This window comes from Heptranchias perlo, chromosome 1 (genome assembly GCF_035084215.1).
Source record: "Heptranchias perlo isolate sHepPer1 chromosome 1, sHepPer1.hap1, whole genome shotgun sequence".
NCBI classification, from domain to species: Eukaryota; Metazoa; Chordata; class Chondrichthyes; order Hexanchiformes; family Hexanchidae; genus Heptranchias; species Heptranchias perlo.
This window is the reverse complement of record NC_090325.1, coordinates 152,963,748-152,976,588: the sequence shown is the minus strand read 5'-3', so window position 1 is coordinate 152,976,588 and position 12,841 is coordinate 152,963,748. Positions and strand designations below refer to the sequence as shown.

The 12,841-nt window shown below is 47.0% G+C and overlaps 1 protein-coding gene across 2 annotated transcripts in view; it reads left to right on the top strand.

The window, feature by feature from the left end:
- LOC137300139 (transmembrane protein 144-like) overlaps positions 1 to 12,841 on the top strand; it is a 99,431-nt gene that overhangs the window by 19,310 nt on the left and 67,280 nt on the right. For both annotated transcript variants that reach the window (XM_067969256.1, XM_067969332.1), the window contains exons 3-4: positions 7,715 to 7,912; positions 10,195 to 10,317. In XM_067969256.1, the coding sequence (XP_067825357.1) occupies positions 7,715 to 7,912; positions 10,195 to 10,317 (321 nt within the window). The remainder of the gene's footprint in view (positions 1 to 7,714; positions 7,913 to 10,194; positions 10,318 to 12,841) is intronic.

Here is a 12,841-nt window from a genome sequence, read left to right as displayed (position 1 = left end):
ATGTTGGTCTGGGCCACGAGAGGGATGATGGTGAAAGGGGACATGGAAGTGGCGACGCCACTCAAAGCGCTCCCACGTCTCACCCGTTGTCCCCCTCTCAACCAGTACCCGCAATGTCGCCCCCTCTCCAGGTGGCCGAGTCTGCCTCTGCACAGGTGCAGGTGGAGCAGTCTTTGGAGGGGCCCTCACGGGCACCCAAACCCAGAGGGCGTCGGCCCAAAGCATCTCATCGGTCGGGGCATGGACAAGAGCAACCTGCCACTACCATTGCTGAAGCCACAGGGGTAGCATCACGTAGGGGTTCCCAGAAAAGCAAGGCGAAGGTTTTGTGAGCACAAAGGGAATGCACAAGGGTGTCTGACGATTTGTCATGTTTTTCATTTATATTTGTTTTGTTTCACATGCACAATAAATATTATTATTATCACCACTACTGCCATGTCTTGCCCATTCTTGACTGGCTTGTGGTATAGGTCCCTTTCATGGGGTTCACCATGAACATGCACACTTGATTGTGTCACTGCAGAGTGGGTGTAGGTGTATTTGCAGGGCTCTTTTGTGCAGACGACTGGGAGACACCGGCGATGTCCCAGTGGCACCCTGGAAGGATGCGGAGGAGAAGTTGTTGAGGGCAGTGGTGACTTTGACAGCGACAGGTAAGAAGATGGTGCTCGGGCCAGCCGGGAGCAGCTCGGCATCAAGGAGGCTGCAGATGTCCAAGACTACATGTCGAGTGACTCTGAGCCTCCGTGTGCACTGCTGCTCAGAGAGGTCCAGGAAGCTGAGCCTCGGTCTGTAGACCCTGTGACGAGGGTAGTGCCCTCTGCGACGCATCTCTCTCTGCGGTTGCCCTCCCTCCTGCTGTGCAGGTGGATGTGTCACAGCACTGTGTTGTGGAGCTCCACGTGTCAGAGGTGGACGGCGAGGCTGGTGATGCTGTTCGCCCTCCAAGGAGGTCATGACTGCAGCTACGGCGGCCCCCATCCGGAAGTTTGAGGGCGTCTGCAAGGTAGGTAAATGTGTCTGGACACCGGGATAAGTGTGCAAGTTTATGCATTTTATTGTTAGGAGGAGGGTGGTGGAGGCCAAACTTTGTCCAAGGTGACAGAGTGGCCTCCTGCAATGAGTGAGGTTCTCCACCCTCCCCCCCCGCCCCCCCCCCCCACCACCTGTCAAATGGACCTTTGAGCCTGCAACACGTCCATTTGAACTGGGAGTGTTCCCCCCAGCACGGGAAACAGTCTCAGTTGATTTCAAAATCCGATCCCTCCTAAAATATCAGGTCAATCAGGTCTGTAAACAATCTCAAGTACCTGTTCAAGTACTTTAAGTGGCTTTAATTGCCGACGCGAGTCCCACATGTGGGGGCTGCGTGCGCATGTGAGCACGTCACTGGGGAACCCGGAAGTGGGCGGGTTGGAGCCGGGCTCCGGACCCGCTCCGGGAATCCTGGATTTTCGCAGCCCCCCCACCACGAACGCACCCGATCGCGGGTGTGAAAATCGAGCCCATTATGTCCAATTCTGGGCACCACACTTTAGGAAGGATGTCAAGGTCTTAGGATGCAGAGGAGATTTACTAGAATCGTACCAGGGATGTGGGACTTCAGTTACTTGGAGAGACCAGAGAAACTGGGGTTGTTCTCCTTAGCGCTGAAGAGGTTATGGGGAGATTTAATAGAAGTGTTCAAGATCATGAACGGTTTTGATAGAGTAAATAAGGAGAAACTGTTTCCAGTGGCAGAAGGCTTGGGAACCAGAGGATACAAATTTAAGATAATTGACAAAAGAACCAGAGGCAAGATGAGGAGAATTTTTTGTCGCAGCAAGTTGTTATGATCTGGAATGCAATGCCAGAATGGGTGGCGAAAGCAGATTCAATAATAACTTTCAAAAGGAAATTGGATAAATACTTGAAGGTGAGCTGATCCGAGGCAGGAGCTGCCCTCTCCCCAATATAAGTGGCTCTTTCAGCAGTCCTTGTGGGCTAGGAGGAGTAGGACTGCAACCCCCTCCCACCTGTCAGCCCCTCAAGGAAGCCTTCAGCCTCCCCCAGCCCCGATCTCCAGTCTCATCCCCCCGCGCCCACCCAATCGTGATCTCTAGCCTCCTCCCCCCCTGCCCACAGCCCGATCTCAAACCTCCCCACCCGGCCCTCCCGATCGCGGACCTCTCCCCGAGGCCCTCCCGATCGCGGACCTCTCCCCGAGGCCCTCCCGATCGCGGACCTCTCCCCGAGGCCCTCCCGATCGCGGACCTCTCCCCGAGGCCCTCCCGATCGCGGACCCCTCCCCGAGGCCCTCCCGATCGCGGACCTCTCCCCGAGGCCCTCCCGATCGCGGACCTCTCCCCACCCGGCCCTCCCGATCGCGGACCTCTCCCCGAGGCCCTCCCGATCGCGGACCTCTCCCCGAGGCCCTCCCGATCGCGGACCTCTCCCCGAGGCCCTCCCGATCGCGGACCCCTCCCCGAGGCCCTCCCGATCGCGGACCTCTCCCCGAGGCCCTCCCGATCGCGGACCTCTCCCCACCCGGCCCTCCCGATCGCGGACCTCTCCCCGAGGCCCTCCCGATCGCGGACCTCTCCCCGAGGCCCTCCCGATCGCGGACCTCTCCCCGAGGCCCTCCCGATCGCGGACTCCTCCCCGAGGCCCTCCCGATCGCGGACCCCTCCCCGAGGCCCTTCCGATCGCGGACCTCTCCCCGAGGCCCTCCCGATCGCGGACCCCACCCCGAGGCCCTCCCGATCGCGGACCCCACCCCGAGGCCCTCCCGATCGCGGACCCCACCCCGAGGCCCTCCCGATCGCGGACCCCACCCCGAGGCCCTCCCGATCGCGGACCCCTCCCCGAGGCCCTCCCGATCGCGGACCCCTCCCCGAGGCCCTCCCGATCGCGGACCCCTCCCCGAGGCCCTCCCGATCGCGGACCTCCTCCCGCGGCCCCCCGATTGCTAACCCCGCTGCAGATAGCAACGTAGAAAGGATGCAGCATGGAAGAAGGCCGTTCGACCCATCGAGTCCATGCCAGTACAATGCAACAGCAATCCAGCTAGTCCCACTCCCCTGCCGTATCCCCGTAGCCCTGCAATTTTTTTCCTTTCAAGTGCTTATCCAGTTCACTTTTGAAGGCCATGATTGAATCTGCCTCCACCACCCCCTCTGCCAGTGCATTCTAGATCCTAACCACTCGCTGTGTAAAAAAGTTTTTCCTCATGTCACCTTTGGTTCTTTTGCTAAACACCTTAAATCTATGTCCACTGGTTCTTGACCCTTCCACCAATGGGAACAGTTTCTATCTACTCTGTCTAGACCCTTCATGATTTTGAATACCTCTATCAAATCTCCTCTCAACCTTCTCTGTTCCAACGAGAACAACCCCAACTTCTCCAGTCTATCCACGTAACTGAAGTATCTCATCCCTGGAATCATTCTAGTAAATCTCTTCTTCACCCTCTCTAAGGCCTTCACATCTTTCCTATGCGTTACATGATGCTCGCTTCCCATTCCCAGGGACCGTCCCCAAGGGTCCCCGACTGCAGCCTCCTATTGCTAGAGTTCCCTGCTGCACGCCAGCAAGACTACCCGTTCGGTCAGCTGCTGGGCAGGAGGCGGCCCTGAGATAGGCAGGGTCTCCATGTCCCCAGCCGTGCTTGGTTCTTCGGGCCGTTTTGGGCCTCCCCTGTACCCTCCCCGGCTCCCGGTTAATATTGGGGCCTTTTTTTTTGTGGTGCATGTGTGACTTGAAACTTTGTACTTCAGCTATAATATTAATCAATAGTGTATTGTTGCAATCATTTGGTAGCTACTGATAATCACAATGAGTTACATTTTCGTGATTTGAATGAATATCTGCAAATCTTACTAATTGCATTCCATGTTATTATCATAGCTACTATTGAACAAGTCTGAAAACCCTCACACAGTTGTAGCTCCATCCTGTCTCAATTTTGATCATTTAAATTTTTGAAAATTTGGAACATTTTATTATTGGATCACTCAGAATTTGTCTTTTTTGGATAGCTTAATTTTCTCCCATAATTTTTATTCTTGAATATTGATAATGCCATTTTTGCAACAGCAAGGGTCTCACTCATTTTAGTTGATCTGTAATGAGTAATTAAAATTTTAGTGCTGCAATCTAAAGACTGACCGGCAATAAGTTCAATGTACTATATGTATTTTCAAAAAATGGTGACAATAACATTTTAAAAAGAAAATTCTTCCGGAATTTTTTTTTAGCATTTAATAATTTTCAGAAATTGTAAACCCAAATATCATTCACAATAGCGACAGTAAACATCCTTATAATTGAATATAAAACAAAGTAGATGCTTTAGACCAGTGATGCACAACATGAGCCCTACTATTCACCCTATGGTTTTACTCAAACCAGCCTGCTGGTGCTGTTCATTGGCCCACTGCATACTTCAACCTGAATTTAATCAGTTACAGTGCTGTGTGTATACCCATCTGTGAACATTAACTTGTCAGTTCAGTAATTCTAATGCTTTTATATCAGACTTAGAATCTGCATCCCAAGTGTCTACTTCTCATCAGCCTTTGCACATTGATGAGAGACTTTTTTTTATTGGGCCCTTACACCTCATTTATATATTTACCTTAATTGTTTTTATCTATAATTTATCTTGGAATACTTTTCTCCTTTCATGATATTCGCACTATCTCTATAAGTGTCTTTTTGCCGTTAATAATTGAGAACAAGTTGAGAGCCTTTCTATTTTGTTTTATTCCTTTAAGTTAAAGAAGAAAGAACTTGCATTTCACATCCTCAGGATGTCCCAAAGCACTTTACTGCCAATAAAGTATTTTTTGAAATGTAGCCACTGTTGTAATGTAGCAAACATGGCAGCCAATTTGCACCCAGCAAGCTCTCACGAACAGATAATCTGTTTTAGGCGTTGGTTGAAGGATAAATGTTGACCAGGATATTTGCAGAACGCCCCAGCTCTTCTTTGAATAGTGTCATGAAATTTTGTACATCCACCTGAGAGGTTTAACGTCTCATCTGAAAGACAGTACCTCCTTCAATACTGTACTGGGTCTGTCCAATTTCCTCTAAACAGAGCTTTTGTTGTGTCAGTTTGATCTAATTGCAAATCAGTGCTCCTAAGCATGCTTGGATTTGAATTCCCTATCTTGTGCTATGGAATTGCATTTTAAATGATGCAACTTTCTTTTCTAAATAAAATTGTAACCTTTCATTTATTTTAAATTTATTTTTAAGTTTTAAAAAACATCCTATATTTTGTTTAAAAGAAATAAGAAACAGAGCTGGTGCTGGCAAATCTATTCTGATGACACCTACAGAGGGAATTGTATCGTGGGTCTTATTGGGTCGGACATGATCTTGCACAGTCCATCAGTCCTGACGTGTAACTTGGAATACTAGCACAGAGCCCAGTCTGAACCCAGATTCCTCTCTCTGCTGGGAAGTAAATGTGTGACTCTGGGCTCGATTTTCGCACCCACGAGCGGGTGTGTTCACGGCGGGGATCCCCGGGGGGGGTCTGGAGCCCGGCTCCAACGCGCCCACTTCCGGGTTCCCCAGTGACGTGCTGACATGCCACTTAAAGTACTCATTAAGGTATTTCAGGTCGTTTACAGACCTGATTAACATAACATTTTAGGAGGGGTGGGATTTTGCAATGAACTGAGATTGTTTCCCGTACTGGAGGAAACACTACCAGTTCAAATGGACATGTTGCAGCCATCAGCCTGTGGCAGCTGCAAAGGTCCATTTGACAGGTGTGGAGGGGAAACCCTCACTCATTGCAGGAGGCCACTCTGTCACTTTGGACAAAGTTTGGCCTCCACCACCCTCCTCCTAACAATAAAATTCACAAACTTGCACACTTACCCCGTGTCCAGACACATGTACCTACCTTGCGGCCCCCCTCAAATGTACATCTTCCGGATGGGGGCCGCCGCAGCTGCAGTCATGACCTCCTCGGAGGACGAACAGCCTCGCCAGCCACGCCGTCCACCTCTGACACGTGGAGCCCCACAACACAGTGCTGTGACACATCCACCTGCACAGCAGGAGGGAGGGCAACGGCAGAGAGCGATGCGTCCCAGAAGGCACTACCCTCGCCACAGGGTCTACAGACCGAGGCTCAGCTTCCTGGACCTCTCTGAGCAGCAGTACACACGGAGGCTCAGAGTCACTTGACATGAAGTCATGGACATCTGCAGCCTCCTTGATGCCGAGCTGCACCCGGCTGGCCCGAGAACCATCTTCTTACCTGTCGCTGTCAAAGTCACCACTGCCCTCAATAACTTCTCCTCCGCATCCTTCCAGGGTGCCACCGGGGACATCGCCGACGTCTCTCAGTCGTCTGCACGATAGAGCCCTGCAAATACACCTACACCCACTCTGCAGTGACCCAATGGGTGGCATCAGTTGTGGGTCTTCATAGTGATCCTCAGGAAAGGGCATTATTGCACAAACCAGACAAGATTCGCAAAGACGTGGCAGTAGTGGTGACAATATATGTTATGTGAGTTGATCAGAAATTAAATATAGGTAAACACCATGACAAACCCTCAAACACCCTCGTGCATCCCCTTCATGCTCACGACACGTTTACCTTATGCTTCCTACTGCACATATGTGATGCATGTCCTGTGGCTGAAGCACAGATAGTGGCAGGTTGAGTGAGGCTGACCGTGAAAGAGATGCACGAGAGGATGAGTATGAGATAGAGCCATGAAATTGTATGAGGATTGGGTTGAGTGGTAGTGGCGGGATGAGTACTGGCGAGGTGACTAAGTGCAGGTAAGATGAGGATGAGCTTTGAGTGGGTGTGAGGAGTGATGTGATAGAGTAGTGTTGGCAGTGCAGAAGGAGATGTGGGGTGGGGACGGTGATGTGGCAGACGGAGTGTAGGGGAAAGAGTAAGTGTACTCACTTTGGCTGACCTACTTAGGTCATTGGAGCGCTTCCTGCACTGTATGCAGTTGCGCGATATGTTGGTGGTGCAGGTGACCTCCTCTGCCACCTCGAGCCAGGCCTTCTTGGTGGCAGAGGCAGGCTCATTATTGGATGGGGTGAGAAGGAGGGGCAGGACAAGATCTCTGTCCTGCCCCTCCTTCTCACCCCATCCAATAATACCTGGAGTGAGGCATCATTAAACCTGGGAGCAGCTTTCCCCCTGGGCTGCTCCATGCTGTAATTTTTCCTATTTCCTGCAGCATCAGTCAGTGGAGGACTTCCCCTTTAAATAGGGCTCCTCCAGCTGACAGCCTATGCTGTGCATGCGCAGTCCGCCCGCTGTGCATGCGCAGTCCGCCCGCTGCGCAGCTTTGCAGCACGAAACCCGGAAGCACAGGTAAGTGGTTCCAATTAGCCTGCGATTCTGTGTGGAGCACCCCGATTTCACTGGGCTCGTTACCCACTAAGGGGTTGGGGTGCGGAAGAATTCTCTACAGAGCAGTATTTTTTCAATGGAAAGTATATATTGCACTCGTACCTCTGTATGACTTTTTAAAAATAGTTTTCTGTTTGTAGCCCACCTCTCAAATCTAGTTGCACGTTGTAACGTGATAGTTGAGGTGTTTGAATAAATTGTTGGGATGATATTCTCCATAGTCATGAGCGAACATTTTATGTCCTTTTCTGTTTGCCTTGCAGGGTATAGAGCTAATGATGTACTGCATATATTTCATCATTCTATGGAATTTGCATTTTTTTGCAGATGACTGGAAAAAGTCCAATGTCACAGCTGTTCATCCATGGGATCAGTCAACAGTTATCGTGGGAAAGCATAGCAGCTCAAGACAAGCATCTGTGAGGAATGGAAGTCATTTGGCACTCGGATTCACTGCCTGTGCTGTTTCAGTCGTGTTTTTTGGGAGCAATTTTGTTCCTGTGAAGAAATTTGATACTGGCGATGGTAATTGTACAGCAGTAGTTCATTATACTTTGCATTATCTAGAATGGCATGACAACGGCACAAAAAATAATTGTTTAAATAAGAAATTATTTTGAAAACCATCCTGGAAGCATAAACAGTGTTGAAGAATCCACACATTATTGTTAATTTTGGTTTCCTCAATCCAGTCTGTAGTAAATGCACAAATCTCCACATACGCTATTACTTAGCTGAAACACATTTTTAAATAACTAGATGATTTCCCATTGCATATGTGAGTCAGAGAATATGGACACTCACTTATCTGTCTCTGATATCTTCACGTTGCTGTTTCTCTGTCTCTCTTTTGCCTCTATGTCTTTCTCTTCTCTGCTGCTTCTCTATCCTTAACTCTTTTTGTTTCTGTCTTTTCTTTAATTCTTTCCTTTTGGATGGGAACAGATGCAGGGTGTAGCAGGAAAAGGAGCTACCAATGGCTGAATTTGGGATGGGAGTTTGGATGGAAAATGTGGTTCTTCTCATTTCCTCACCCAATCAATAATGCATTTCCCCACCCAATCCCCTACCCCATTAACTTCCCATTCCCCTTACTTCTCACTCCTATCACTACTCTAACCTCTTTCCCTGTGAAACACCCACTTAACACCTGCATGCTTCCCTCCTGTTTGCTGTATTGTCAGTTACTTCACCCATAATCCTCCATGCATTCTTTCCCATACCTACTCTTACTCTCTCCCCCCAAGGTTGAGTACCGCAAGGCCAGTCAACTAGTTTCCATCCTCCCTCCCTACCTTTTTCCTTCGGAAGCTTTGTTTGCTTTCAGACGTCAACTTTTTAAACAAAGAAATCAAATTAGAATGAGGAAAGAAAATATCTGTCTACCTTTCTCTTTTTGTCTTCCCCTCTTCTTCCCTCCCCATCTCCCTTCTACATCTAGTTCAAAATCTAGTGTAACAGAGCAAAAGTTAATTAATAATATTTGTTTCTAGCTAAGCAAACAATTATTATTTCTCCACTGCACCCCGTGATTCTTTTTGGTGTATACAATCTTTATTTTGTGTTTCTTCAAAATTGGTATTTTAATCAAATCAAATGTGGAGAACACCAGATTGTCAAGATTTTTATTATATAATAAGCTGGTAAAGGCAGGGTGGGCTAAATGCCCTTCTGTACTGACATTTATATGATTTTATGAAAATCAGATGGAGTTTACAAAACACAACAGCCTTGTTTTCTCAATATTTGTTGGTTCATAAAGACCTTGCTCTTGTTCACAATTGTATCATCCAAAACAAAATTGTCACCTACGGTGTTTACATATCAGAATGTAACATTGTACATGTAAGTTTACATGGTAGACACAAATCCATCCACAGAAGCATAAACAGTTCTGTACAGTTAGATATCACTATACATAGACAGGGATGGTGTTGATTTCTGGCAGGTGGCCACAGCCAGAATACAAGTAAAACCATTGTTTGAGTTCCTGTGCAAGTAGCATTACAGTTTAATTTCTACAGCAATCCCTGGTGTCATGAGCAGCCCAAATAGCAGTTATTACAGCTGTGCAGAAAACATGAATGCTCAGTGACAGCGTGTAATGAATGTGTTATGCAGCAGTTTAGAACAGAAATCACTGCCTAGATTTCATGGGCACTTAACATAAGCCACACTTGGAAATAATAGAGTCCAGAGGATCAGGGACTACATAATTTTGACATATAGTACCACAGTCTCTTTACCACAACAATGACAACTTGCATTTATATAGTGCCTTTAATGTCGAAAAACATCCCCAGGCATTTCACAAAACATAAACACTAAGCCAAAGAGGGAGATGTTAGGAAGAGTGATCAAAACCTTAGTCAATAAGGTGGGTTTTAAGGGGCATCTTGAAGGTGGAGAGGGAGATGGAGGGGCAGATGGTTTTCGGGAGGGAGTTCCAGAGTGTGACTCCCTAGCTATCAATGGTAGGGCAAAGGGAGGTGGATATGCACAGAAGGCCGGAGTCAGAGAAGTGGAGAGTTCAGCATGAGAGAGGGGTTGGTTGGAGGACGTTTCAGCAATAGGAAGGGGCGAGGCCATAAAGGGATTTAAACATGAGAATGAGAATTTTAAAACTGGGGGACCGGGCGCCAATGTAGGTCAATAAGGATAGGGGGGAGTTGGTGCGGGATAGATATAGGAAGCAAAGTTTTGAATGAGCTGAAGTCTGCGGAAGGTAAAGGATGGGACAGGGCAGGAAATAAGTGCCTTCATTGTACAAGGATATTAATACAAATCTGATTAAATTTTCTTTTTAGGGATGTTTTTCCAGTGGATTCTATGTTCAGCAATATGGATTGTGTCTCTGCTCGTGAATTTAACGTTGAAGTGTCCTAAATTCTGGCCTCTTGCTATGTTAGGAGGTTGTGTATGGGCCACTGGTAAGTACTATCTATTTCATATTCCACATCTTATGCTTGCTTCTCCATATATCATGGTTATTGAAAAAGCGGGTGAAATTGTACTTGCTGACCAAAGTTGATCTTTGTAACTAAACCATTTGACACCTGTTGAACGTAATGGGCTGGATTTTGCTGTAAAAATAACGGTGAGGCTAACAGCGCTCACCGTTATTTATGTGCAAATCGGACAGTAACTTCCGGTGACCACACATTTGCAGTTAAACACGGAAATCCGGAAGTTGATGTCTGAGATGCCCTGCTCCTCCAAAAGCTGCCCAAAAATGACACCTTGCTGTCTGGGTCCCTGTTTGAACGGCATCAAGTTCCTGTACTGACGTCGCAGATAACGGACTAAACTCGCCAACAAAAGTTCACTATTCTAACTTACGCTTCCTGGTTCTGCGTTGTTATTAACTATGCTTCAATCTGATTGGTTAAGGAGATACACAGCTGCTTGTCCTGTTCACACGGTTCCCAGATGCCCCATAGAGGACACCGTGCTTTTTGGATCTCGAATTTGTAGGAACCTGCTGTGAAAAAGCTCATAGAAAGTCAATGGGCAAGTGCAAGCCTGACAAACGACTGGTGCCATTCGGTCGCTGCTCACAGCAAAATTCGGCCCTTTGTATTGTCCCACCTTGACCAAAATTGCAGCTTTTTCTGCAGAAGCAGCAGTTTAATTTCTTCCAGAGGTGGAAGCACAATTTATAGCAGTCAGGAATTACCTCATGGATGGCCTGTTAATTGTCCCTAACCTCCAACATTCCATGAGTAAAAGCCTGACAACGACCCAGAAATACTGGGTACTACTTTACCAATGTGATTGATGTAATACTGTTTTAAAATAGAAAATGTGGGTCTAAGTTGTTTGTTACTTGGACACTTTTATAGTATTAATAATTTGGTGAAGTCTTGAATATGAATAATTGATTAGCAGCCAGACTCTCTGGTGATAGTTGCTTCTGTTACTTGGATTTATGCATTCAGGGACCCAACATTTTTGTCTTTTTTTATGTAGTAATTTAGATATAGCACCGCAGTAAGGATAGTAAAGGTGTCATTTTCACAAGCTGCTTTGGGCGAAAAATAGCAACTCTTAGAGTTTGCGCTGATGATAATAAACAAAAAATCGTACTTATAGCCAGGGTTCTGCAGCACGATGGCAAAGCTGTTGTGTAAATGCACTCTTCTGCAACTAGTAGTTACGATCTGGGATGCGCTGCTTGAATGGGTGGCGGATGCAGATTCAATCGTGGCTTTCAAAAAGGAATTGGATAAATATTTGAAGAGAAAATATTTGCAGGGCTACGGGGAAAGAACAGGGAAATGGGACTAACTGGATTGCCCTTACAAAGAGCCAGCACAGGCTCGATGGGCCGAATGGCCTCCTTCTGTGGTGTAACGATTCTATGATTCTAACTGAGATCAATAATCGTACTGGTGCAGCTGAGGTGAACCCCTCAGGCACTGTTGGTTTTGTCTTGAGCAAATGTACTCCTTGTCATGATAAAAAGTATACAGATTTCAAACTGGAAGTAGAAATCAGGTTTTGGGAGAGTCGGTGCAAATAGGCTGTTCACTCCCAAAGTGAACTCTGGAGTCATTTGCTGGCAGTTTGCTTGGCACAGTAAAATCCCAACATGATCCATGCTGTCCAACAAGAGAAAAAATCAACTTTCGAAAGTTTTATACATTTCAATGAGATCATCTCTCATTCTTCTAAACTCCAGAGAATATAGGCCCATTCTACTCAATATCTCCTCATAGGACAACCCTCAGCCCAGGAATCAATCTAGTGAACCTTCGTTGCATCCCCTCTAAGGCAATGGTGTTGAACATTTACTTGAGTACATGCAATCTAAGCACAGACCTCTCACTTGGATCTCAGTTTCAGTTGAGCAGCAATAACTGGCTGCCCAGCATCTTGTGTGGCTCCATTCCACTTGCAAAGCTATATCATGTACAACATACAGCTTTCAACAGGTTTGTCCACAGTCCCACATGTCCTAATCAAAATGCTTCATTTTAAATAGTGATGCCTTTAGGCTTAATGGATTTTTCCTCCTCAGAATTTAATGGACCAGAATTTGCTGTCAAAATAACAGTGAGGCTAATGGCATTCGCCGTTATTTCATGCGTAAATGTTACAGCAACTTCAGGCAAGGGGTAGATGCGCGGTTAAATGTGGAACTCCAAAAGTTGCCATCCGAGCTGCGCTGCTCCACATTCGCTTTGTGAAAACGACAAGTTGCTGTCTGCCTCACCATTGAAAAGCATTGAACGGCATGAAGTTGCTGTATTTGCGCAATAGATACGAACTAAACTCGCCACAGAAAGTAAAGTCTTATCCATTTCAGTCTAAGTACCCTTTCAACAACGTGATAAGTGTTATTTACTGCCAGTCAACTTCTCTGGCACTCAAAATCAATTATTGCAAGTGTGAAGTCTCGTTCCTTCAGGTTTTAATTGTTGGAGATTTTAAAAATGTTAAATTTTAATTTTT